Source organism: Musca domestica, unplaced genomic scaffold (assembly GCF_030504385.1).
Source record: "Musca domestica strain aabys unplaced genomic scaffold, Musca_domestica.polishedcontigs.V.1.1 1, whole genome shotgun sequence".
Taxonomy (NCBI): domain Eukaryota; kingdom Metazoa; phylum Arthropoda; class Insecta; order Diptera; family Muscidae; genus Musca; species Musca domestica.
This window is the reverse complement of record NW_026712114.1, coordinates 14,461,860-14,487,225: the sequence shown is the minus strand read 5'-3', so window position 1 is coordinate 14,487,225 and position 25,366 is coordinate 14,461,860. Positions and strand designations below refer to the sequence as shown.

The following is a 25,366-nucleotide window of genomic DNA, read 5'->3' as shown; positions in this document are numbered from 1 at the left end:
AATGGCTTCCAAAGGACTCACCAACACACACACACACATACACACCATTGATCATATTTTTGGTAAAAGAGAAGAGACCATTTTCAATAGATTATAAATAATTTATAAAATTCGATTAGGTCTCAAGCCAAGTCACGTATATTTGTATGCATGTACAACTGTCTGTCCGCCCGTCCGTCCGTTTGTCTGCCTGCATGTCTCCTGTGACCAGTGAATGAACGAAAGAATGAATGAATGACTCTTTGTCTGTCTGTCTGCCTGCCTGAATACTTGTTTGTTTGTGTATGTGTTTTTGTTCCTTTTGGTATTGTTGCAAAACTTTTGTGTAAGCAGACTGTGTAGTTTTTTCTTCTTTATTCATTGCAATAGAGTGCCAGCAACAGTAGTCAAAAGGATACGTGTGGTAGTATTTGTAGTCAAGAGGTTATTTCAAATGGCCACAAAAAAAGAAAAATACTAAGAATTTTGACAGAAAGTGGTGTTAGATATGTTTGTGGATACAGTGAATTGAAATTGGTAATTAAACAGGGAATTGGAAATTTGTGGGAAATATTTTGGAATTTATGGCAGATTTTCGGATTATGGTGTAAGAAAAAACTCTGATTGATAGTGTTCAGTCGGATGATTTTCTTCGAAATACCCCTCAGCAAAAAATAATAATTATCATAAATTGCTAATGCAGATGTCAGACTTTTAAGAACCCTTTATGTTCGCAGAACTACACTCCGTGTGTAGTGTGCTTAACTATAAACCGCAAGGTTTTAAGCCTGGGTTTTATGAAGAACCCTGGTGGTAGTGTGATTTCTTTATATTTGGCAGGAAAACAACAAGTGGCTATAGATAGAGCTCTCCAGCATTTAAATGTGAATAAATCTTTTCTGTCTCGTACCATCGCTCGTTATTGTAATACTGGTAGCGTAGCCCGACGTCAAGGAAGTGGACGGCAGAAAAGAGCAACATCAGCAGAAATGGTTTGAAAAGTGCAGAAACGTCTTGATCGAAACCCACGTCGCAGTGGCCGAAAAATGGCTTGTGAGCTGAACATACCGCAATATTCCATTCGGCAAATATTGAAGAATGAGCTCGGGGTAAAGCCATTGAAATTCCGAAACGTGCAAGAACTTACACCGCAACAGAAAAAAAATAGACTCAAAACAGCTAAAGAGTTTCTTCGCTTGGCCGAAAGTGGGGAACTGCCGAATTTGGGTTTCTTCGATGAGAAAACATTCGTTGTCCAGCAGTTTGTAAACCAACAAAATTATCGTTTTTACTTGCCAAAGAGGTCAGCTGAAAATATGCACCTTCGATTGGCCACCAGAACTCAAGCGTCGGCCATGGTGATGGTGTGGGCGATGGTCGCTCCCCGCTCGTATTAATCGACCGTGGCATCAGAATAAATGCCGAATATTATCGCGAAATTAAAGCCTTGGGCACTCAAACATTTTGGCCGCAGATCTTGGGCACTCCAACAGGACTCAGCACCATCGCACTCAGCACGCGCCACCCAAGAATGGTTACTAAATGAGGTTCCTCGCTTCATTTCCAGCGCACAATGGGCACAAAAATCTCCGGATAACAATCCGTTGGACCATTGTGTCTGGAGTACTTTGGAAAACAAGGTTGGCACTAAAAAATTCTAAAGTACCGATGACCTTAAGCAAGCGCTTCGCAGGGAATGGACAAAAATACCAGCAACATTCCGGCATCGTGTGACGGTTTCATTGGTCGTTTGAAGGTCATAGTTTGTACCAAAGGTGACCAACTCGAAAAAGTCTAAACTTATTCTGAAATTGATGCTTTTTTCGACATTTTTTGCTTTCATTCAATAAAAATAAAAAAAAAAAACAAGTAAAAAACATTGAGTTCGGCCGGGTCGAACTTTTTATACCCTCCATCTTAGGGTAAAGGAAACAGTAGAACCCATTATGACCCACAAATACCAATTCTTAGACATATATTTAGGAAATGTGGCAAAAATCATCAAAATATCGAATATCGGGAGGTTCCGCTATATGGGGCTATACAATGTTTCGTCACCGTAGCCAGAACCCATTATGACTTACAAATAAAAGTTTTCAGAAAAATTCGTAAAAAATGTGGCAAAAATAATCAAAATACCGAATATCGGGAAGTACCGTTATATGGGGACTATACAATTTTTACGCTCTACGTCTGTATGTGGGCTGTATCGTGATTTCAACAGACGGACATCGTTAAATCGACTCAGAATTTTATGCTGATTATGTATTTATACTTTATTGGGTTTACGACGAATATTTAGAGAAGATATAAATGGAATGACAAAGTTAATATACCCTCCTTTCCAAGGTATAGGGTATAAAAATGTAAAAATTATGGCGTTTGACTTTGTTGCAGTCTTTTATCTCACCCTGTATATGGGAACTATAGCTTTATCTGAACCGATTTTCGCCAAAAGTTGACGCACTTGCTTTTAATCTAGCCTTGCTTTTAATCTAGCCATTTGGTCTGATATTAGGCATATGCAGCACAAAAAAACCTGAAATCGGTTAAATATACATATGGGAGCTATATCCAAATATGCACCGATCTTGATAAAATTTTATACAGTAATTTCCGAGCTGTTTCTGAAAATAAAATTATTTCTGAGGAGTGCATATGGAGTGAGTTACTTAAGACCGCAATTCGGATGAAACATATATATGGGAGCGATAGCAATATCTGAACCGATTTTCGCCGAATTTGTTTCTAAGATAAGTTAAGTCGGATTTGCTAAAATGCAGTCCATTTGGGCTAATATTAGCCATTTGGTGTACAATTAACCCGAAATCGGTTGAAGATATATTTGGGAGCTATATCTAAATTTGAACCGATTGTCACCAATTTCAACAAATATTGTTTGGAAAATGTCATCTGCCTGCATTTTGCTCACAAAAAGGACGGACGGGCTGACATGTATGAATCGACTCAGAGAGTTATTATATGAAGATCCTCAAAGGTAAATATGGGTCTACCTCGCTTCGTTGTCCATGGTACAAATAAAAAGCACAAAGACATAATACCCTTACCACTGTTTGGTGTGGGGTATAAAAAATCAACCTTTATTTATTGACAGTATATCTCTTACACTATCACAATAAATATTGTGACACAAATATCTGCATCCCAAATACACCCACTGGCAATTTTCACAAGCCAATATTGCATTTTAATTTGAAAACTTGGAATCCATCTCATATACTTCAATTTCCAAAACTGAGCTATTTACCTAAACTTCAAAGGTAATAATAACATGAGTTCATGGAATCAAAATCGAACATGAATACGCACACACACAGACACATGTGAATGCACATTTGAAATGTAATATCCACATACAAATTTCAAAGTAACTGTCCACCCACATAATTCCCTATAATGTTTTTTTACTTTATCCCTTAAAGTACCTACTTCACAGGGCCAAATTACAAGTGAACCTCCTCAGTCATTGGTCAGTGTTATTTGGAAACCCCTAGTTTTTTTCAAAAAGTCATCATCGTCATCAATGTTTTCATTAAATATTTAGAAAACTCAATAATTGTTACTGAAGAAACTTTCAACTGAAGTAGTCAGTCTTCTGCCTGTCAGCCGGACAGTTGGCCTTCTCTTCTCCTGTTTGTTCACTGTCAGAAAGAGAATAAAATGTTTGTTTTCCTTTTGAGTTTTCCCAACTGCAGCATCTTTTGACTTTTCTTTGTGGTACTACTTTGTGTGTGTGTGTGTGTGTGTGTGTGTGTGCTCTTTGTCGCATTACTCTAGGGGTTTTACCCGGTATGTACGAATGGCTGTGTGTGTGTGTATGAGTGAGTGTCATTGAATGTTTGCACAGGCTCTTTGATTGCTTATAGATTTGCAATTGTCCCCTCCTTTTGTACGTGCAGCGTAAATCCCATAAAGGATGCCAACTACATTCAACATCAGCTCCTACAACAACATCTCCTCGAAGAAGCCAAAATGCAAAGAGCAAAGGAGTTAAACATATTTTTTGGTTCGTATTCTCCTCAATTTTTAATATGTTGAAGGCCTTCGGGTTGAAATTTATGGTAAATGGTCATATGGTCGAACTTAGGGGTCATGCACTATTTCTTCGTACGAAGAATAAGTTCAACGAAGTTGCTTACACATTGCAGAATTGAAGAGGTCAATTAGATGAAATTTCAAAAAAAAAAATTCTCATGTAAGAAATATAATTGATGTGTACCATGTTGGTACACTCATACGAGTACAGATAAAAAGGTTGCTTTTTGTATACTTACGGGTGACACATTTCTGGTATTGTTGTAGGTCCAACTAAATTTCACCGAATCTGGTGGATCAGCATCTACTTCACATTTGACCGGTATTGAGTGCATATTTATGGCGCCAATGGATGTTTGTTCAGTGCCTGGTTTACAGCGGGGTGAATCTGCAAAATAAAGGAAAAAAACAAGAAGAGAATGAGAAGAAAAGGAATCAAATGAAAGGAAATGCATAAACATAAAGAGTGAGTATTAAAAGCCATGGAGAAAGAATGACTCTAGCATCCGCATGAATATTTTATAATGCACATATGCGAGTATGTGTGGGTGTGTACTTATTACACATCATCCCCCCCCCCCCCCCCACACTCCCTCACTTAGGTACACCCATAATCCAACAAAAAGGACAAGAAATATTCTTTGGTTACACTTTCTTTTGAGATCAGTTGTGTTTTTTTCTTGCTTCGTTTATTTCTATTTTCTCTTGCTGCCTAGCTTGCTGGCTGAGTGTGTGTGAGAACAATTGATGTAGCCTTGGGCGTAGTAATTAACATGGTCTACTTCATAACCTAAAATACATAATGGGTCTACAAATGTATGATATTCTTATAATGAGTACTACAGAACACTCATAGAAAACATGACAATTTTCTTTTGAGACATGACGTTGGTCTTTTTCGCTGGTGGTGTTTTTAAAATGTTAAAGATATTTAAATTTTTTTATTATTTATTTAGAAAGGACTTAAAGGGCCAACAAGCATTGGATCTACTTCAAGGTACTATAGCCATGGCTCAAAAAAGGAATAAAAAATCAAGACTTTTCGTGAAATATACCAGTTCTATAATTTTGTTTTTTAAGAATATTTTCAATCGAGGATTATATTTGTTGATTATTCGTGCATTTTTATACTAAAAGTAGTTTCAATCAGGGACTTTAAATATTTTTTTGTTTTCAGTCGGGGACTTTTAAACATTTTATTTTTATAAGCGAGTTGGTAAATTGAACTTCAAGACTTTTTAGGGATAAATTGGAGAGCTTACAAAAAAATATTTTTTGTAGAATTTAAGGAGGCTACAGTCATACATTTTTAAGAGTTTTTAAGGCTGACTTTGAAACACCTATGTCATTTTTTGTAGGGGTGACTTGTTTACTTTTTAGGGCGAGCTTATAAGGTATTTTAACAGTAACCTTGCATATGTAAATTTTTAAGATTTTAAGGACTACTGGAAGTCAGATATTTTTAGATAATATTTGAAGGTTACCGTTAATTTTTTTTATACCCTACAACACTATGTTTTGGGGGTATTATAAGTTTGATTGGGCCAAAAATTATGTAACACCTCGAAATATTGGAAAGTATATATGATTCTTCGTATCTCGCCAAACTGAGTCGATCTAGCAATGTATGTCTGTCCTTTCATGAACAGACATGTTAATTTGTAATCACCCTACAGGTCGCAATTATATCAAATTTAGAATAGAGGAGGGGCTTTTGGAGATGATCGTATAATATTTAGGGGTTGAAATGAACCAAAAAACTGAAAAATTTCCTGATATTGCAGTTACTCTACAGGTCGCAATTATCATTACCAATCAAAACGGAAGTTAGCATGGGCCTAGAGCTCAGGGCTGGGCAGAAGTCTTCCAATTTTGATGGTCATCGGCTACTATTTAGTGGGTGAAATAGACCATAACATTGTGTTAAATAAAAGTAAAATTCACCATTAAACCGTGAATATTTTTAATGCCGGCGAAATCACAAAAAGACGAACAGGTCAATTCTGACTAATTTTGACAAATTTTGTCAATTCAAAATGTCCTCTTAACATAAAAGAATAAAATCTAAAAAAATCGAATAAAAATATGTCAATAATGATGTTATTATAGATTTTGTAGTATTTTGTGAATTTTTTTATTTTCTCAAATTTTTTATCGCATGCGATTTTTTTAATTTCACTTATAATACTGAAGTGTACATTTTGTAATATTTTTTCAACTTGCAACACAGGTTGGGGTTATTATATACAGATTGCAATTGTCGTCCGATCCCCACGAACATTTTCACAAGGGTAGGGTTAGGCCGAAGCATTTGTATCTTTTAAATTCGGACTTGTATTGAACATTTGGTGCACAATTAATTTGAAATCGGATAAAAATATATATGGGAACTATATCCAAATCTGAACCGATCTCGCTAAAATTTGGCAAAGATATTTCTGAGCTGTATTTGATATATTTCCCTGAATATCGTTGTTACGGAGTGCATATTACGGCTGTGGGTAACAAATACAACAAATGGGATGAACAATATATATGGGAGCTATAACAATATCTGAACCGATCTTCACCAAATTTGGCATACTACCTTCTAGAATAAATTCGGTCGTATGTACCAAATTCCATCCCATTTGGACAAATATTAGACGTTTGGTGCACAATAGATGGTAAATCGGACGAAGTTATATATGGGAGCTGTATCCAAATCTGAACCGATCTCGATAAAATTTAGCAAAGGTATTTCTGAGCTGCCGTTTATATATTTCCACAAATATTGTTGTTACAGAGTGCATATTACGGCTGCGGAGGACAAAAATAACAAATCGGATGAACAATATATATGGGAGCTATAGCTATATCTGAACCGATTTCGTTAAAATTTGGCATACTTATTTTCAGGCCTAATTTGGTTGTATGTGCAAAATTCCATACTATTCGGGCAAATTTTAGACGTTTGGTGCACAATAAAAGGCAAATCGGACGAAGATATATATGGGAGCTATATCTAAATTTTTACCGATTATCTCCAATTTCAATAGGGTTCGTCCTTGGGCCAAACAAATGTTGTTTGCAAAATTTCATCTCAATCGGATAATAAATGCGACCTGCATTTTGTTTACAGGAATACATGGGCAGACGGACTGACATGCATAAATCAACTCAGAAAGTGATTCTATGCAGATCATCAAAAGGAACTATGGGTCTATCTCGTTTCCTTTTGCCTGTTACAAACAAATGCACAAAGACATAATACCCTGACCACCTTGTGGTGTTGGGTATAAAAATGTTCCTGATCTTGCAGCCGTTATAAAGGTCATAAATAGAAATCAAAGGGAACGAACTCGCATGAAGTTAGAGTTTAGTACAGCGAGTAGAATGGACCTCTACTTTTGTGTGAAAAATATCAACATTTCCATTTACCGATTATAACTTACAGACGAAATTTAAAATACACAAATGGATGCTCGCAAAGTATTTAGGGGTTAAAATGAACCAATAGAAAAATTTTCCTGATCACACAATTGAAGCCAATGGACACGCCTGAGAAGAGAGTTAAGGACAGTGAAGAATTCTAGCATTTTGGATAATCATTGAATTATATTATCTGTAAAATCGACCACAACAACTAACAGCACGACGGAGTGCGTAAATATTGGGCAAATTTCTCTGGGCAAAATACTAAGGATAATATCTGGGCAGTGCTCGGTGACATAATTTCAAAAGCAAAATGGATTTGGACATAAAGGGGCTTCTATCATATTGTAGTGTTGTAGGGTACCACATGGTCGGATTTTTAGCAGTTCTTACTGTCGTGGTTTAATATTTATAAACTTAAAGATTTTCAATAATCCTTAGAGTCAACATTTTTACCCATTGTGAGGGTGGGGTACGGGTAAAAAGTTTGCCGATAAACTGCATACTCGCACTTTTCGTAACATTGGTAAAAATATTGAGATATACTAAGTTTGAAGAAAATCACGAACGTGGTTCGATGTTATGACAGCTATAACTATTTAAAAAGTTGACCCTTTGCGGGGAAGTACCAGAAGGAGTGGATCGATAAGCCATTTTTTGCATTTCTCTTTCTATTCCTTGAATATGTTGACCTTTTGTGGTGGAGGTACAGGAAGGAGTTGACCGGTGTTATCAATCCCTTCGAGAATTTTCGTGAGCATCGACTCTTAAAAAAAGAGACCAATGGACTAAATCTCTTATTTCGGATAATCCCTTCAAGAATTATTCTGGGCACATGCCAGATAGACGGACAGACGTTCAAAGCTAGATACCAAGGGACTAAAACTCTTATTTCGGATACTCCCTTCGAAAATTATCGTGAGCACCTGTCAGATATGATCTGATATGATAATGATCTCCACAGACGAACATGGTTAAATCGACATAGAAACATTTTCAAACAAATTTCCTAATTCGTTCCAAATGGTGGGGGGTATTCAAAGACCCGGCCGAACTCACTGTTTTTTTACATGCTTTATCTCACCCTGTATGTAAATAAATAAAAAAAATTCGCTCCTCAAGTTCCTGCAAAGTTTAATATTCTCAAAGGTTTACCTGTATTTCAAATTCAACTATTAAAAAATCTCCACATAAGGTATCTTTCTTTGCATAGTGCTCTTATTTAATATGTAATAGTATCTATCTAGGTATGAACGGATTTGTATATGTGTTGCACAGGAAACAACCAAAACATTCAAGTATACTAGAAAGTAGAACTTTATCAAAATAAAATAATATGAGCTTGGATTTCGTTACATTTTGGTATCTCAGAACTCAAGTCTTCTTATTTTTTAGAATGTTTTTTTTATTGCTGCTCGGTACTTTTTGCTCTGGTTCTATTTTGCCATATGTTAAAATAAGCAAATCTAAGTGACAGCAAAAGGAGCTGGCTTGGGTTGCTACCGATGCTGTTGCTGCTTGGGTAACTGGAGCTAACTGTTGCAGTTGTTGTGTTGCAACAATGCGGAAGTCTATTTGCCCCAAAGGGAGTTGTGAGTTCTCGGTTGTTTCAATTTCAAGTACTGCATTTTAATATTTTCTCTGTGTTGGTTTTTTTATAGTTTTTCTTCTGTTTGAGAATTGAAGAATGCTCTTCAGAATTAAAGGGGTTGTGAAAAGGGCAGAGCAGAGAGTCTGGGAGGAGAGCAGATTCTTTTTTTTTGTAATTCTATGAAGGATATAATAACAAAATAATAGATTTGTTTGCTATTTTCTTTAGGTTTGCCATCCGTAGAGTATTCCTTTATTATATTTTGATTTTTCTATTTGCTTTGCTTTGTTTTTGGAAAAATATTAAAGTTTTGATCGAACCCTAGGAGGGAGAGTAGAATCGAAAGAAAAAAAAAACGAATATAACGAAAAATATTTCAACAGTTTGAATTTCTTTCGGGTAGAAAGAAAAAAAATAAAGCATTTCACTTTGTTTTGTTCTGCAACTTGTTGTGAAACAGGTTTGCTTTCTATGTTTTCTGGCCCCTAAAGCAGCCTGGGAAAGGTAGCTGAAGAAGAAATATATTTTTATATATTTTTGGAAAAAAATTCCCTGTTTTTGTTTTCTTTCTTACTATTGCTCATATTGTTGCGAAGTTGTTTTTTTTTTTTGTTCGTTAAATAACTATATTTGTTATTATTATTCGAAACATGAAAATTCACTTTGGCCATAAAAAATCATTAAGAACTACTTCAAATATATGTTAGCAAAACTTTGTTGTTTTTCGTTTTTTTGCTCAACATTATATGTATGTATTCCCGTGGGCCTCTGCTGTTAGTCCCCCTGTCTGATTCCCGGTAAATGCCATTAACATGAATACCTACTTCAAATCGAAAACTTGTTGCAATAAAACATATCGTATGTCCAAACACTATGACGACAACGACGACGATGATGATGAGAAAAACGAGTTTTCAAACTATTTATTTTATCGTTTAAAGTTTTTTTTTTCTTCGTTTCCAAAAATGAATTTCTAGAAACAGTTGTTGTGGGCAAATTTCAGACAGATATGGACAAAAGAGTAGCATTAATATAAAAAAAGTAATAATTGATGTATGGCAAGTATATGTTTTTGTTTCGAGGAGATATACGAAATTTCCAAGACATGAAATAACAATTTGAAAATTAAGGAACTAACAAGTTGCCCTAGGTGTCATTGAGCAAACGAGATTTGAATACCTTATTTGTCATTTATCAAAAAAAAAAAAAAAAAAAAAAATAAGATGAATGGTATCTACTTAAGGAGAACATTTATATTTTGAAGACAAGTTTTAAATTTTAGTTTTACTATTTTTCTATAAAACATATTATTCTAAGAGAAAGATTATCGTAAAAGTTGTAATATATGTCCATGGTGGAAACATTGAAACGAAGGCAATCGAATTATTTAAAGGAGTGGCCATAGGGAGCTCTTAACCCATTTCGTTCCGAGATTTACATTCTATTTTTATACCCTCCACCATACTATGGAGGGTATATTAACTTTGTCATTCCGTTTGTAACTCCTCGAAATACTCATGTCAGACCCAACAAAGTATATATATTCTTGATCAGCGTAAAATTCTAAGTCGATTTAGCCATTTCCGTCTGTCTGTCTGTCCGTCTGTATGTTGTAATCACGCTATCTTTCGAACGAATTGAGATAGAAGGCTAAAATTTTGTACACGTGTTTATTTTTCCAGTAGGCAGGTTAAGTTCGTAAATGGGTCATGTAGGTCCACGTTTTCATATAGCCGCCATATAACGGTACCTCCTGATATTCGGTATTTTTATGATTTTAGCGGCATTATTCACCGGAATCATTTCAACTTTGGTATTTGAAGTTCGAAACGGATACTACAGCATATGACAGAAAATTGTATGTGCAAGTCCACGTCTTCGTATAGCCCCCATATAACGGTACCTCGGTATTTTAATGATTTTAGCGCCATTATTCACCGGAATTGTTTCAAATTACGTATTTAGAGTTCGTAATGGGAACTACAGTCTGTGACAGAAAAATGTCTATGCAGGTCCAGGTCTTCGTATAGGCCCCATATATCATTACCTCCCTATATTCGGTATTTTGAGGAGTTTAGGTACAATACCCACCGAAATTGTTTGAGATATCGTATTTGACGTTAGTAATGGATGCCTATATAGGTCCACGTCGTATAGACCCCAATATAACGGCAATATTCGGTATTTTTAAAATTTAACAGAATTTTTTAAACATTTTTTTTTTAAATTTCCAAATTCGTTCCAAATGCTGGAGGGTATTCAAAGTTCGGCCCGGCCGAACTTACTGCATTTTGACTTGTTTTTTTTTCGAGTGGGAGAGGAATATTTTTATGTGGCATTTTTTATAATTACCGACAGATGACTCTTGCTACCTGCACAAACATTTGTTTATAATATTACCCTTTTCATACATACAGGGTGAGTTAAAAAACTGCAACAAACGACCAACTAAACCGTCACACGCTGCCCGAATGTTGCTCTGCGGTATTTTGGCCCATTCCCGGCGAAGCGCTTGCTTGAGGGGGTCGACACTTTGGTATGCTTTAGTGCCAAACTTGCTTTCCAAAATACTCAAGACACAATAGTTGGTATCCGGAGATTTTGGTGGCCATTGTGCGCTGGAAATGAAGCGAGGAACCTCATTCTGTCACCATTCTTGGATGGCGCGTGCTGAGTACATGGGGGCTGAGTTCTGTTGGAATGTCCAAGGTCAGCGCCCAAAATGTTTCCGTGCCCAAGGCTTTAATACACCCTCCAGAATATTCGGCGTTTATTCTGATGTAACGGTCGATTAATACGAGCGGAGAGGAACCATCGCCTGTTATGACATCCCACACCATCACCATGGCCGGCGCTTGAGTTCTGGTGGTCAACAGATGGTGCACATTTTTAGCTGAACTCTTTTGCAAGTAAACACGTTCATATTGTTTGTTTACAAACTGCTGGACAAGGAATGTTTTCTCATCGGAGAAATCTAATTTCGGCAGTTCACCACTTTCGGCCAAGCGAAGCAACTCTTTAGCTCTTTTGAGTCTATTTTCATTCTGTTGTGGTGTACCCCAGAGCTCGTTTTTCAATATTTCCCGAATTAAATATTGCGAGATGTTAAGCTCACGAGCCATTTTTCGGCAACTGCGACGCGAGTTTCGATCAATTTCGATCATTGCTGTTCGAACCATTTCTTCTGATTTTGCTATTTTCTTCCGTCCACTTACTTGACGTCGGGCTACGCCACCGTATCACGGTAACGAGCGATGGTACAAGACACAAGAGATTTATTCACATTTAAATGCTGGAGTGTTCTAACGATAGCAACTTGTGGGGTTTTCAGCCAAATATAGAGAAATCTCACTATCACGCTAGAATTTCATCACGAATAACTGTTTTTTCTGGAAAATTCTCACCAAAATATTTTTGTACGCTTATAAACAATATAATGCGCTTTCACTGGAATAATTTTTACAGCTGTCGTACGAGTGGCTTAGAAATGACAACAGTCTGAAATTGGTTGCAGTTTTTTCATCTCACCCTGTATAGTTTAAACTTCATGTATATTCATATAAACAAAATCGAGAACTGGATGTAAGCCAAACTTGGTTCGTAACAATATTATTGTCCGGCTTCAACTATAACCACTCAAAAACCACTCTCCAATGCTATTAAAAAGTGTGAAGATGAGATATGAAAGTCTACGTCACCCAATCTGGGCATATACTAACTAAGTGTCAAATGCTGAAGTTGTATTTCTGTCGGAATATTGACTAAAGTTATATTAAATTTTCTCATGAAATTATTACCAATTTAATTTTTATACCCTCCACCATACTATGGAGGGTATATTAATTTTGTCATTCCGTTTGTAACTCTTCGAAATACTCATGTCAGACCCAACAAAGTATATAAATTCTTGATCAGCGTAAAATTCTAAGACGGTTTAGCCATGTCCGTCTGTCTGCCTGTCTGTCCGTCTGTCTGTCTGTTGTTATCACGCTATCTTTCGAACAAATTGAGATAGAAGGCTAAATTTTTGCAGACATGTATATTTTGCCAGTAGGCAGTTATGATATAGCCCCCCTATTACGGTACCTTCCGATATTCTGTATTTTGATTTTAGCGACATTATGTACCGGAGTTGTTTCCAATTTGGCATTTGAAGTTCGTAATGGATACTACAGCCTAAGACAGAAAATTATCTGTGCAGGTCCACGTCTTCATATAGCCCCCTATAACGGTACCCCCCGATATTCGGTATTTTGATGATTTTAGCGACAATATTTAACGGAATCATTCCAAATTTGGTATTTGAAGGTCGTAATAGATACTGCAGCATAAAACAAAAAAAGGGGTATGTATGTCTACGTCTTCGTATAGCCCCCATATACCGTACCCCCCGATATTCGGTATTATGATGATTTTAGCGACATTATTTACCGGGATTGTTTAACATTTCGCTTGTGAAGTTCGTAATGGATACTTCAGCCCATGCCAGAAAATTGTCTGTGCAGGTTCACGTCTTTGTATAGCCCCCATATAACGGTACCCCCTATATTCGGTATTTTGATGATTTAAGCTACATTATAAACAGATTTTTCTTCAAGTTTCGCATTTAAATACTGTAATAACTTATGACAAAAGTTGCCTATGCAGGTCCACGTCGTCGTATAGGCATTCGGTATTTTTAATGTTTTAACAGAATTTTTAACGGATTTTATTTTTTTTGGAAATTGCCAAATTTGTACCGAACCTACTTTTTTACTTGTTTTATTTATTTATTTATTTATTTTTTTTTTTTTTTTAGAAAAGCTTTTAGTATTTAATATGTAATACAGTAACTTTAACTTATCTTTAAACTCATCCCGAATTTTTAAACACTTTAATTTTCCCCAGGAATATTAATAATTTTTTTTTGTGTCATTTTCACTCAACTATTAACAAAGAAAATCGAAGCAAAATTTGGAAATTGTCAATTGTGAATGGTTGAACAATCAACACACCTGCTAACAACAGCATTGATATACACAGCGAATTTGACAATTGAAAATATCGTCAATATTTTTGTCAGAACAATGATTGGAACACACTTTTTTGTTGTTCCTGAATGAGTTTTAGATTGTTCCGTTTTAGAATGTTGCAAAACTATAGGTGGGTGAGTGGATGGGTGGATACGAGTGTCAGAGCATGTGTCATACTATGTGTACATGTACATGCTAGGATGCAAGCAATAACTCTCTGAATCATTGAGTCAAAGGCATCTATCTATGGATATTGTGAATTTTCCATTAGCATTGTGTATCGGTGTGTGTGTGTGTGTGCTTGTTTGTGTGCAAAAGAACTGATAAACATTGAATGCAATAAATGATTGTCAAAAATGCACAGATGGAGGAATGATTTTCACCAACAGAAGTACTGCTGTTGCTGCTGCTGGTCATGAATATTTCACACAACACACACATGTAACATCAAACTCTGAACACATGCACACACACACATATTCAGCCCCATCCTAGTCAAATGTTCCAATGGCACCAGCAATTGATGGTGTTGTTGTTTTTGTTATTGTTAAAAGAACTCTTAATGGAACAATGAAAACAATCAATGAATTCAAATTTGTGTTATTTTATGTCTTCTTGTACAGGATCTGAAAATGCTTGCTCTCCCTCTCTTTCTCTTTCCTACCCATGTCTCTTCAGCCACCCACCACCAACCAATCAACAGCCAGCCAACTTCACTCAATGAACAATATAAATTTATGGCCAAGTATATGTATATGAGCCCGTATTAAATTTGTGTTGTTTTATTGTTCATATCGCACCCATTTCCGATTTCCGTAGTTGTTAAGTCGTATTGTTCTATGGTTTTTAAGTTTCTTTCAATATATATACAAACGTGTTTACGTATGTATGTACGTAGCCCATACGATGTTGTTTGTCGCAGAAAAATAGGGAATCCTCAAGGATGAAATATTTGATTGTATTGTGAATAAAAATAGACAAACAGAAAAGAAGAAAACAAGACAGTGGCCACCCTGTAGTATTGGGGGCAGAAATACAATTTTTTACCCGAATTTTCTATTAATAGAACATTAAATGAAAACTACTTTCTTAGTTCCAGAATTCAAAGGAATTTTATAATCCATTTTGGAACATCATTTATATTTTCTTAGTAATATTACGACATTCTATATTGAGAACAACATTTGTGTAGGAGTAGTTCTTTTTTTAACATCGCGGAGTAGATACGAATGTTTTTTTTTTTTTTATATATAGTGTATAGTGCTTCACCTTTGCAAATTTTGGGACATATATTAAAATGTAAAACAATTTGATCAAATGCAAAAACCCTTTGTTGGGGAGGTGAATAAATGGGTATTCGATAAAAATATACAGGGTTGCCCATATTCGACGGACCCATGTTTGTTTTTTTTATCAAAGAAAAAAATAAAAATTTGGCGGTTGGCAATGTTAATCATTTAATTGGTCCAAGTAGATTTGTTTACATCAATTTTTGAATATGATATCTTTCAAATGGCCGCCTCTGGTGTTGATGACGTATTGTGCCCTTTTTGCTGCATTTTCCATCGTTTTTGCCAACATTTCGGCCGGAATAGCCGCTATTTTTTCACGAATGTTGTCCTTGAGCTCTTCTACGGTCTTTGGCCTGTTAACGTAAACCTTTGACTTCAAATATCCCCACAAGAAGAAGTCAGGCGGCGTCAAATCGGGCGAACGCGGTGGCCAGTTCAAATCACCACTTTTCGACATCAAACGGCCCGGAAACAAATTCTTCGGAAAATCGATTGTTATGCGACTTGTGTTGAAACCAGAACTGTCTTATACGCTTTCGACGAATAATTGGCATCACAAAATTGGTCATCATGTCGCGATAACGCTCCAGATTGATGGTAACAGCAGGGCCATTTCCATTTTGTAAGAAAAACGGCCCAATGACCGTTTTCGCACTAACGCCGCACCAAACTGTGACTTTTTCGTCATGAAGAGGCACTTCTTGAATCTCCTTATGATTTTCAGTGGCGTAAAAACGGCAATTTTGCTTATTTACGGTCCCATTCAATGTGAAATGGGCTTCATCGGACATGATAATTTTGTTCCAAAATTGCTCGTCATCTTCGGCCATTTCGATGACTCTTTGGGCCCATTCCAATCGACGAGGCTTGTCCGCATTTGTACGGTAACAAATGCAAATCAATGCGAATAATCCGTTGTAAAGTGGACCGAGCCATGCCCAACTGATAAGAACGGCGTTTTTGGGATGTTCTTGGGGACCTCTCAACACTGGCTCGTACGGCAGCGATATTCTCGGCCGATCGCCTTGGTCGACTTTTATATGGCCTCTTCGGATAAGAAAGAGCCTTACCAGTCGAAACATTTTCGTATAAACGCTTAATGGTGTTCTTAGAAGGCGCACTTCTCACATTTTTTAATGTTTTAAAAGCACGTTGAGTTTTCACAATTGACTTCTTCTGTTGAATGTAAATTTCAACTATTTCAGAGCGCTCGCGTAGCGTGTATTGGTTCATGGTAAAAATATGTTTGGACTGACGCTTCAAACGCGGTATGTCATTAAGCGATGTGACATCTCTGTCAAAAGTTATGGCTTTGCTAGATGGGTCCGTCGAATATGGGCAACCCTGTAGTGATATTCAAAATTTTGATCAAAATTTTGATCAATTAATATTATCCGGATGAAAGAGACATCTCAAAAAGATAGAAAAAAAACTTGAACAAATTTATTTTACAGCCAAAATGATCTTAACCGAAATAAAGGTTTTAGGCACGATAACTTTCGAAAGCAGCATTTGGTTCATCGTAATGGCAATATCGGTCCACTCCTTCTGGCACCTCCCCCACAGAATTTTTTGGCAAATTATATAAAACTCATATAGACAGAAGAGAACGCCTTATATAGTTCGAACATGAAGCATGACGGAAGAAAACAGCAACATCAGCAGCAATGGTTCGAAAAGTAAAGAAGCGACTTGATCGAAACCCGCGTCGCAGTGGCCGAAAAATGGCTCATGAGCTGAATATATCGCAATATTTCATTCGGAAAATATTGAAAAATGAGCTCAGGGTAAAGATATGAAGTTCCAAAAATTCCAAAAAGTACAATAACTTACACCGCAACATAAAGAAAACAGGCTCAAAAGAGCTTCGCTTGGCCGAATTTGATTTTCTTCGATGAGAAAGCATTTGTTGTCTAGCAGTTTGTAAACAAACAAAATGATCGTGTTAACTTGCCAAAGAGGTCAGCTGAGAATGTGCACCTTCGATAGGCCACCAGAACCCAAGCGACGGCCATGGTGATGGTGTGGGCCCACATAACAGCCGATGGTCGCTCTCCGCTCGTAATAATCGTCTGTGGTATTAGAATAAATACCGAATATTATCGCGAAAATATTCTGGAGGGTGTATTAAAGCCTTGGGCGCGATAACCTTTTTTGCCGCACACATTGGACATTCCAACAGGACTCAGCACCATCGCACTCTACACGCACCACCAAAGAATGGTTACAAAATGAAGCTCAATGGCCACCAAAATCTCCGGATATGAATCCGTTGGACTATTGTGTATTTTGGAAAGCAAGGTTGGCACTAAAAAATACCAGTCGGTATACTAAAAAATAAGTGTCGGTCATCTCAAGCAAGCACTTCGCCGGGAATGGGCCAAAATATCGTAGAGCAACATTCGGGCAGCGTGTGGCCATAATTCTTGCCAAAAGTGACCAATCTATATTTATTCTAAAAGTTGATTCTATTTCCGACATTTTTTGTATTCTTCAATAACATTTAAAAAAAAAATGTAAAAATTTTGGCGTTTGACTTTGTTGCAGTTTTTTTATTTCACCCTGTAGATAGAAGGGAACGCCTTATGTAGTTCGAACTTGGAACATGACGATATTTAGGAAACATTTTGGGCAGGTTGCAAAAATTAAAGCTTTAGTTTTAATCTAGGTCTAAAGTCCTTTCTCATCGATGTAGGTCCGCAGTTTGGAAGGATTTATATATTCATTATATCAAAAAGTAAAAAAAAATGTCGCTAATATTATATGGCAAATATATTGATCTGTATTTAAAAAATAAGACCATTTTTATCCTTTTAACCACTGTTTCCATATTTTTCCTTTTTTGTTACGCTTCATTCGTAATATAAGAAGTGCTCGTGGAATTTGTTACGGCATGCGTATGCAAGCTTTATAAATGAAATTCTTTATTTTCTTATTGTTTTTTAGACTCCGCACTTGCGACCAACCAACCAACCATTCCTGTCTATGATGTCTCTACACTTCTTCCGCCCGCACCACTACATACTTATCCAACGCGACGTCGTATATTTTGAACGTTGACTTTCTACATGAAGGGGGCGAGCTTTAATTTCGTTGTTGTTATTATTGTCCTTGGCGTTATTATTGCTGGTGTTTGTTTGGTCCGTCGGTCGGTCGTTCGTTGGATGGTTGTTGTCGTTTTTTCTCCCTTCTGGTTTCGTTGTCGCCTATTAAATATTCATGAAAACTCAAAGATTTCATGCAGAAGAAACGTCATACGACAGCGAATTTAATGTTTATTTCTACGTCTGTTTTTTTTTTTTTTTTTTGTTCTGCGTTGCTGCTCCTCTTTTATTATTGTTCCTTGTTCCATTTCACAATTCTCTACAATTTATTATAAATTGTTTTTCCCTTCCAGCTGAGAAATAGTGTGTCAATAAATTAACAAATAAATTCTATCTAACGTCGCGTTCAGTCGCTGAAATAGCAGTGGTGTGTTGTTTTGCTGTGGAAACTTTGTGATTTTTGTTTTCTACCAAAAAAGTGTCGGAAAACGAATGTTTTATTACGTTTTTAACACGCGTAAATAGTTTTTCTTTTTTTTCGGGTTTTACAGACATGTATGAATGTACGAATGTGGCTTGAGAACATGAGGGAGAGCGTTATGATGAAATCAAGGTTATTATTTATGAGAGAAACGTAACTCCATTATTTTATTTACGCATGTGATATGTGTGCAATAGAATTTATACGTAAATGGAATACAAAATAAACAACAAAACACCCGATTCGGTATACATTTGCTTTGCTATTTTGAATTCTTCTCCGGAATACGCACGTTTTCCTGACATACAACAAATCCATATATGTAGTATGCAAAGCTAACATTATGGAAATAGATCATTTCTCTTGATATATTTGAATACGCTTCACAACCTTTATATTATGATATGGAGGTCAGCGAAAAAGCCAAAATGTCTTTATACAAGAGACCACAACTTCTTTACATGTAAAACCAAGAGTACTTTACAGAGATATTCAGAAAATATCTTTTCGTAGAACAATAAATATTCCTTTCAGAGGAGGCCCATATTTCTTCTCCAAGAAGACTCAAATATTTTTCTTAGAAGACTTAAAGGCTCTATCATAAAAAAATGAGAAGGTCTTCTCATAAAATACGAAGAAGTTACTCAAAGAAGACCAATAGGTCCTCTTATAAAAGACAAGAAGGTCTAAAGAAGACCAAAATGTCTACTCATAGAAGTCTAGTAGGTCTTCTAATAGAAGTCCAGTAGTTTTTCTAATAGAAGAACAGCAGGTCTTCTAATAGAAGAAAAGTAGATGTTCAAATAGAAGATCAGAAGCTGTTCTCATAGACCTTCTTGTAGACCAGAAAGTTTTCTCATAGAAGACATTTCCATATAAGGCGGAAATGTCTTCTCATAGTAGACCAAAATGTGTTCTCATAGAAGACCGAAAGGTCTCCTCATAGAAGGCCGAAATGTCTTCCATAGAAGGCTGAAATGTCTTCTCACAGAAGGACGAGAGGTCTTCTCATAGAAGGCCAAGAGGTCTTCTCATAGAAGTCCGAGAGGTCTTCTCATAGAAGGACGAAAGGTCTTCTCATAGAAGGACGAAAGGTCTTCTCATAGAAGGACGACAGGTCTTATCATAGAAGTCCGAGAGGTCTTCTCATAGAAGGCCGAGAACTCTTCTCATAGAAGGCCGACAGGTCTTCTCATAGAAGTCCGAGAGGTCTTCTCATAGAAGGCCGAGAGGTCTTCTCATAGAAGGCTGAGAGGTCTTCTCATAGAAATCCGAGAGGTCTTCTCATAGAAGGCCGAGAGGTCTTCTCATTAAAAGGCCGAGAGGTCTTCTCATAGAAGGCCTAAAGGTCTTTTCATAGAAGGCCGAAAGGTCTTTTCATAGATGACCGAATGGTCTTTTCATGGAAGGCCGAATGGTCTTCTCATGGAAGGCCGAAAGGTCTTCTCACAGAAGGCCGAAAGGTCTTCTCACAGAAGGCCGAAAGGTTTTCTCATAGAAGGCCGAAAGGTTTTCTCATATAAGACCGAAAGGTCTTCTCATATAAGACCGAAAGGTGTTCTCATATAAGACCGAATGGTCTTCTCATAGAAGACAGCAAGGTCTTCTCATAGGGTATACTAATTTTGTCATTCATTTTGTAACTCCTCGAAATACTTATGTCAGACCCAACAAAGTATATATATTCTTTATCAGCGTAAAATTCTAAGACGATTCAGCCATGTCCGGCTGTCTGTCTGTTGTAATCACGCTATCTTTCGAACAAATTGAGATAGAAGGCTAAATTTTTGCAGACATGTATATTTTGCCAGTAGGCATGTTAAGTTCGTTAATGGGCCATGTAGGTCCAAGTTATCACATAGCCCCCATATAACGGTACCTCCCGATATTCGGTATTTTGATGATTTTAGCGACATTATTTACCGGAATTGTTTGGAATTTGGCATTTGAAGTTCGTAATAGATAGTACAGCCTAAGACAGAAAATTATCTGTGCAGGTCCAGGTCTTCTTATAATCACCATATACCGTACCCCCGATATACGGTATTTTGATGATTTTAGCGAAATTACTTACCGGGATTGTTTCAAATTTCGCATGTGAAGTTCGTAATTGATACTTCAGCCCATGCCAGAAAATTGTCCGTGCAGGTTCACGTCTTCGTGTAGCTCCCATATAACGGTACCCCCTATATTCGGTATTTTGATGATTTAAGCTAGATTATAAACAGATTTTTCTTCAAGTTTCCCATTTAAATGTTGTGAGAACTTATAACAAAAGTTGCCTATGCAAGTCCACGTCGTCGTATAGACATTTGGTATTTTTAATATTTTAACAGAAATTTTAACGGATTTTATTTTTTTGGGAATTGCCAAATTTGTACCAAATGGTGGAGGGTATTAAAAGTTCGAACTTACAGCTTTTTTACTTGTTATGTTTTTTTCTTTATTTTATTTTTATTTTTTGTAAACAACATATCACTATTTTCTTGACATGTTTTCCATTCACAAGAAAGAAAAACTGTAGACATTGCCTAAATTGTTCACAATTTTCGATAAAAGATAAAGATTCCGTTGAATTTCACACATTTCAATTTCATTCGAATTCTCATTTATCTCTATCTTTGTTTCTAAATCTGCTAGGTCAGCATTCAAATTCTTTCACAAATTTGTAATTTTCTATCGACCTTGCATTTGTTTCGAAGATAAGAGAGTAGAGATTTGGGGTAAGTCTTCGTTTTGTTTTTGTTTTTGTTTTTGAAAGAACAGCCCAATGAACTATTGGGTTTTTTTATTTTTTGTGTTAAACGCTCAAATGTTCGATGAGCCTGACACAACCTTGTACTCTTTGCCATAGACATTTGTCTAAGGACAGACTTTGCAAAGTGTTAAAGGTAGATGACATACTGTAATGTTTTTTTGTTCTTCGGTGGTAGAATACAATCGAACAATAAAACTTGGTTTCGTTTATTGTGTGTGTGGCGGCATTGATTTTGTTCGCTCATCAGACGCTGTTTAAAATGGTGGCGGCATATTTTGAAGTTTTTTGCAAGGTCTTCGTTACGGTCTGAAGATTACAATATATTTGGACATAGCCATTAGCCATTACCATATTCAAATAGACATAGCCATTAGCCATTACCATATTCAAATTCGAAACTTGAAATAAACGGTGAATAATATAGGTAAAATCATCAAAATATCGTATGTAAGGAGGTGCCGTTATATTGGAGCTATGCAAAGACCTGGACCAGCATAGACAATTTTCTGTCACAGGCTGTAGCATCCATTACGAACTTCAAATACCACATCTCAAACAATTTCGGTGGGTATTGTACCTAAAATCGTCAAAATACCGAATATCTGGAGGTACTGATATATGGGGCCTATACGAAGACGTGGATCCGCAGAGACAATTTTCTGTCTTAGCCTGTAGTATCCAATTTGAACTTCAAATACCTAATTTAAAATTACTTCCGGGAAAAAGGTCGCAAAAATCATCAAAATACCGAATATCGGGAGGTACCGTTATATGGCGGCTGTACGAAGACACGGACTTGCACAGACAATTTTCTATCTTAGGGTGTAGTATCCGTTTGGAACTTCAAATACCAAATTTGAAACAATCCCGGTGAATAATGTCGCTAAAATCATCAAAATACCGAATATCGGGAGGTACCGTTATATGGGGGCTATATGAAAACGTGGACCTACATGGCCTATTTACGAACTTAACCTGCCTACTGGAAAAATAAACATGTTTGCAAAATTTTAGCCATCTATCTCAATTCATTCGAAAGATAGCGTGATTAAAACAGACAGACAGAAGGACAGACAGGCGGACAGACAGACAGACGGACATCGCTAAATCGACTTAGAATTTTACGCTGATCAAGAATATATGTACTTTGTTGGGTCTGACATGAGTATTTCGAGGAGTTACAAACGGAATGACAAAGTGAATATACCCTCCATAATATGGTGGAGGGTATAAAAATACTCACATAAGACCCATTAAATATTGGGCGCATTCTCCCTTAAATGTTTGCTTTATGGACATATTTATTCAGTTCATATTTTGTTTGCGTTTGAAAAACATATATAAATTTTCCAAAGTGAAGGACATAGGAAATTTTCAATCTGGCCGATATTAACCTCGTTTAAATCTGGTTGTTATCCTCTCTTCTGTGTGTTTGTACGTTTTGTTTTTGGCCCTCTTTGACATATATGCCTGGTTGGCATTGTTTTGCCATAAATCATGGTTGTTATTGGTACTTGTTTGCATGTGTGTGTGTGCCAACATCTTGGTGGCTCAGTTCTTTGTGTTTGATTTTTGTTGTGGTTCTCCCCCTACCTTTTTCAATTCTCTTGCTTTTATGTATGTTTATGATTGCCATTACAATAAAAAAAAAACAAAAAGAAATCTAAGGTGTTCACCACACATGTAGAGCTATAGCTAAGATCTAAATATTAAGGGGTGAGATACAGCGGTTTGGGGTTCGGGGGAGGAGTGTGAACAATTGAAGCGTGCATTTGACGCTGATTTGTTATTTTCGATTTCCATGAAAACGTTAAGCGTTTGTCGCCCGACAAAATGCAAGTCCTCCAAGAACATTCTCAAGTACAGATGAGTGTGTGCGGCTGAGTAGGTTAGGCGTGAGTGTGTGTGTGGGTTGCAAGTGGCATTGTGTTTAAGTATTTATATGCAGATCAAAGAGATTTCATTCAACGGCCTTTTTATGTGAAGTACTGTGCGAAGCGTTTAATTAGAAAACAGCATAAGTGCTTCAAGCAAAAGTGTCGTCTTTAAGTGCGTGCGGTGAGGGTGGTTTGGCTGCAGACTAAATCAAATGTGGCCAAAGAAATGTACAAAATGAATATGGGGCGGAATAGGTTAATCGACCGCTTTTAAAATGGAAAAATTAAGTTCTTTTTGGATTTCTTGTAGACGTAAATATGTTGTTTCCAAGTGAATTATCCTTTGAAAGATTACCAACTGGAAGTTATTTAGATTTTATTTGTGGTTGAAGAAGGAGAGGAATTACAGGGTGACATAAAACAAGTAAAAAAAAAAAAACATAAAGTTCGGCCGGGCCGAACTTTTAATATCCTCCACCTTAGGTAAAGGAAACATTAGAAGAAATGTGGCAAAACCCATTAAAATGCCGAATATCGGGAGGTACCGTTATATGGAGACTATATCAAATCGTGGACCTATACATACAATCTTTCGCCACATGAACTAGCACCCATTATGACCCACAAATACCAAATTACCGAATATCGGGAGGTACCGTTATATGGGGCATATACCAAAACGTGGACCTATAATTACAATGACTCGCCACACGAACTGGAACCCATTATGATCTACAACTACCAATTTTCAGAGAAATTCTTAAAAAAATCAAAAAAATTACGAATATTGGGAGGTACCGTTATATGGGGACTATATCAAATCGTAGGCCTATACATACAATCTTTCGCCACACGAACTAGCACCCACTATGACCCACAAATACCAATTTACAGACAAATCAGTAAAAAAATGTGGCAAAAACCATCAAAATACCGAATGTCGGGAGATACCTTTATATGGGGCCTATACCAAAACGTGGACCTATACATGCAATGTTTTGGCACACGTACAGGGACCCGTTATGACCTACAAATACCAGTTTTCAGACAAATCCGTGAAATAATGTGGCATAAATCATCAAAATACCGAATATCGAGAGGTACCGTTATATGGGGACTATACCAGAACGTGGACCGATATATCTCATTTTCAATACCAACCATCCTAGACACAATACAAATTGCTTTGCTAAATTTTGGCGCTCTACGTCAGATAATGTGGGCTGTATGGTGATTTCAACAGACAGACGGACAGACAGACAGACGGACAGACAGACAAACGGACAGACAGACAAATGGACAGATAGACGGACATCGTTAAATCGACTTAGAATTTTATGCTGAATATGAATATATATACTTTATGGGGTCTACGACGAATATTTAAGGATGTTACAAACGGAATGACAAAGTTAATATACCCTCCTTTCCAAGGTGGAGGGTATAAAAACTGCAACAAAGTCAAACGCCATAATTTTTTTAATTTTTTTTTTTAATTCTATAATTCTAAATCTTGGAAATAGTTTCAAATTTTAGAATAAGTTCAAACGGCCAATGAAACCATCACAAGCTGCCCGAATGTTTCTCTGCGGTATTTTGGCCCATTCCCGGCGAAGCGCTCGCTTGAGGTGATCGACACTTTGGCATTAGTGCCAACCTTACTTTTCAAAATACTCCAGACACAATAGTCCAACGGATTGGTGTCTGGAGATTTTGGTGGCCATTGTGCGCTGGAGTCCTCTAGCAATGTCCAAGGTCTGCGGCCAAAATGTTTGCGTGCCCAAGGCTTTAATACACCCTCCAGAATATTTTCGCAATTTCGACCATAGCCATGGTCGGCGCTTGAGTTCTGGAGGCCAACA

General features: G+C 36.8%; 1 protein-coding gene across 5 annotated transcripts in view; it reads right to left on the bottom strand.

Moving 5' to 3' along the window:
• The window catches only part of LOC101891802 (uncharacterized), a 475,789-nt gene that overhangs the window by 71,897 nt on the left and 378,526 nt on the right, over positions 1-25,366 (bottom strand). For all 5 annotated transcript variants that reach the window (XM_059119400.1, XM_059119411.1, XM_059119404.1 and 2 more), the window contains exon 12: positions 4,275-4,423. In XM_059119400.1, coding sequence (XP_058975383.1) covers positions 4,275-4,423 — 149 coding nt within the window. The remainder of the gene's footprint in view (positions 1-4,274; positions 4,424-25,366) is intronic.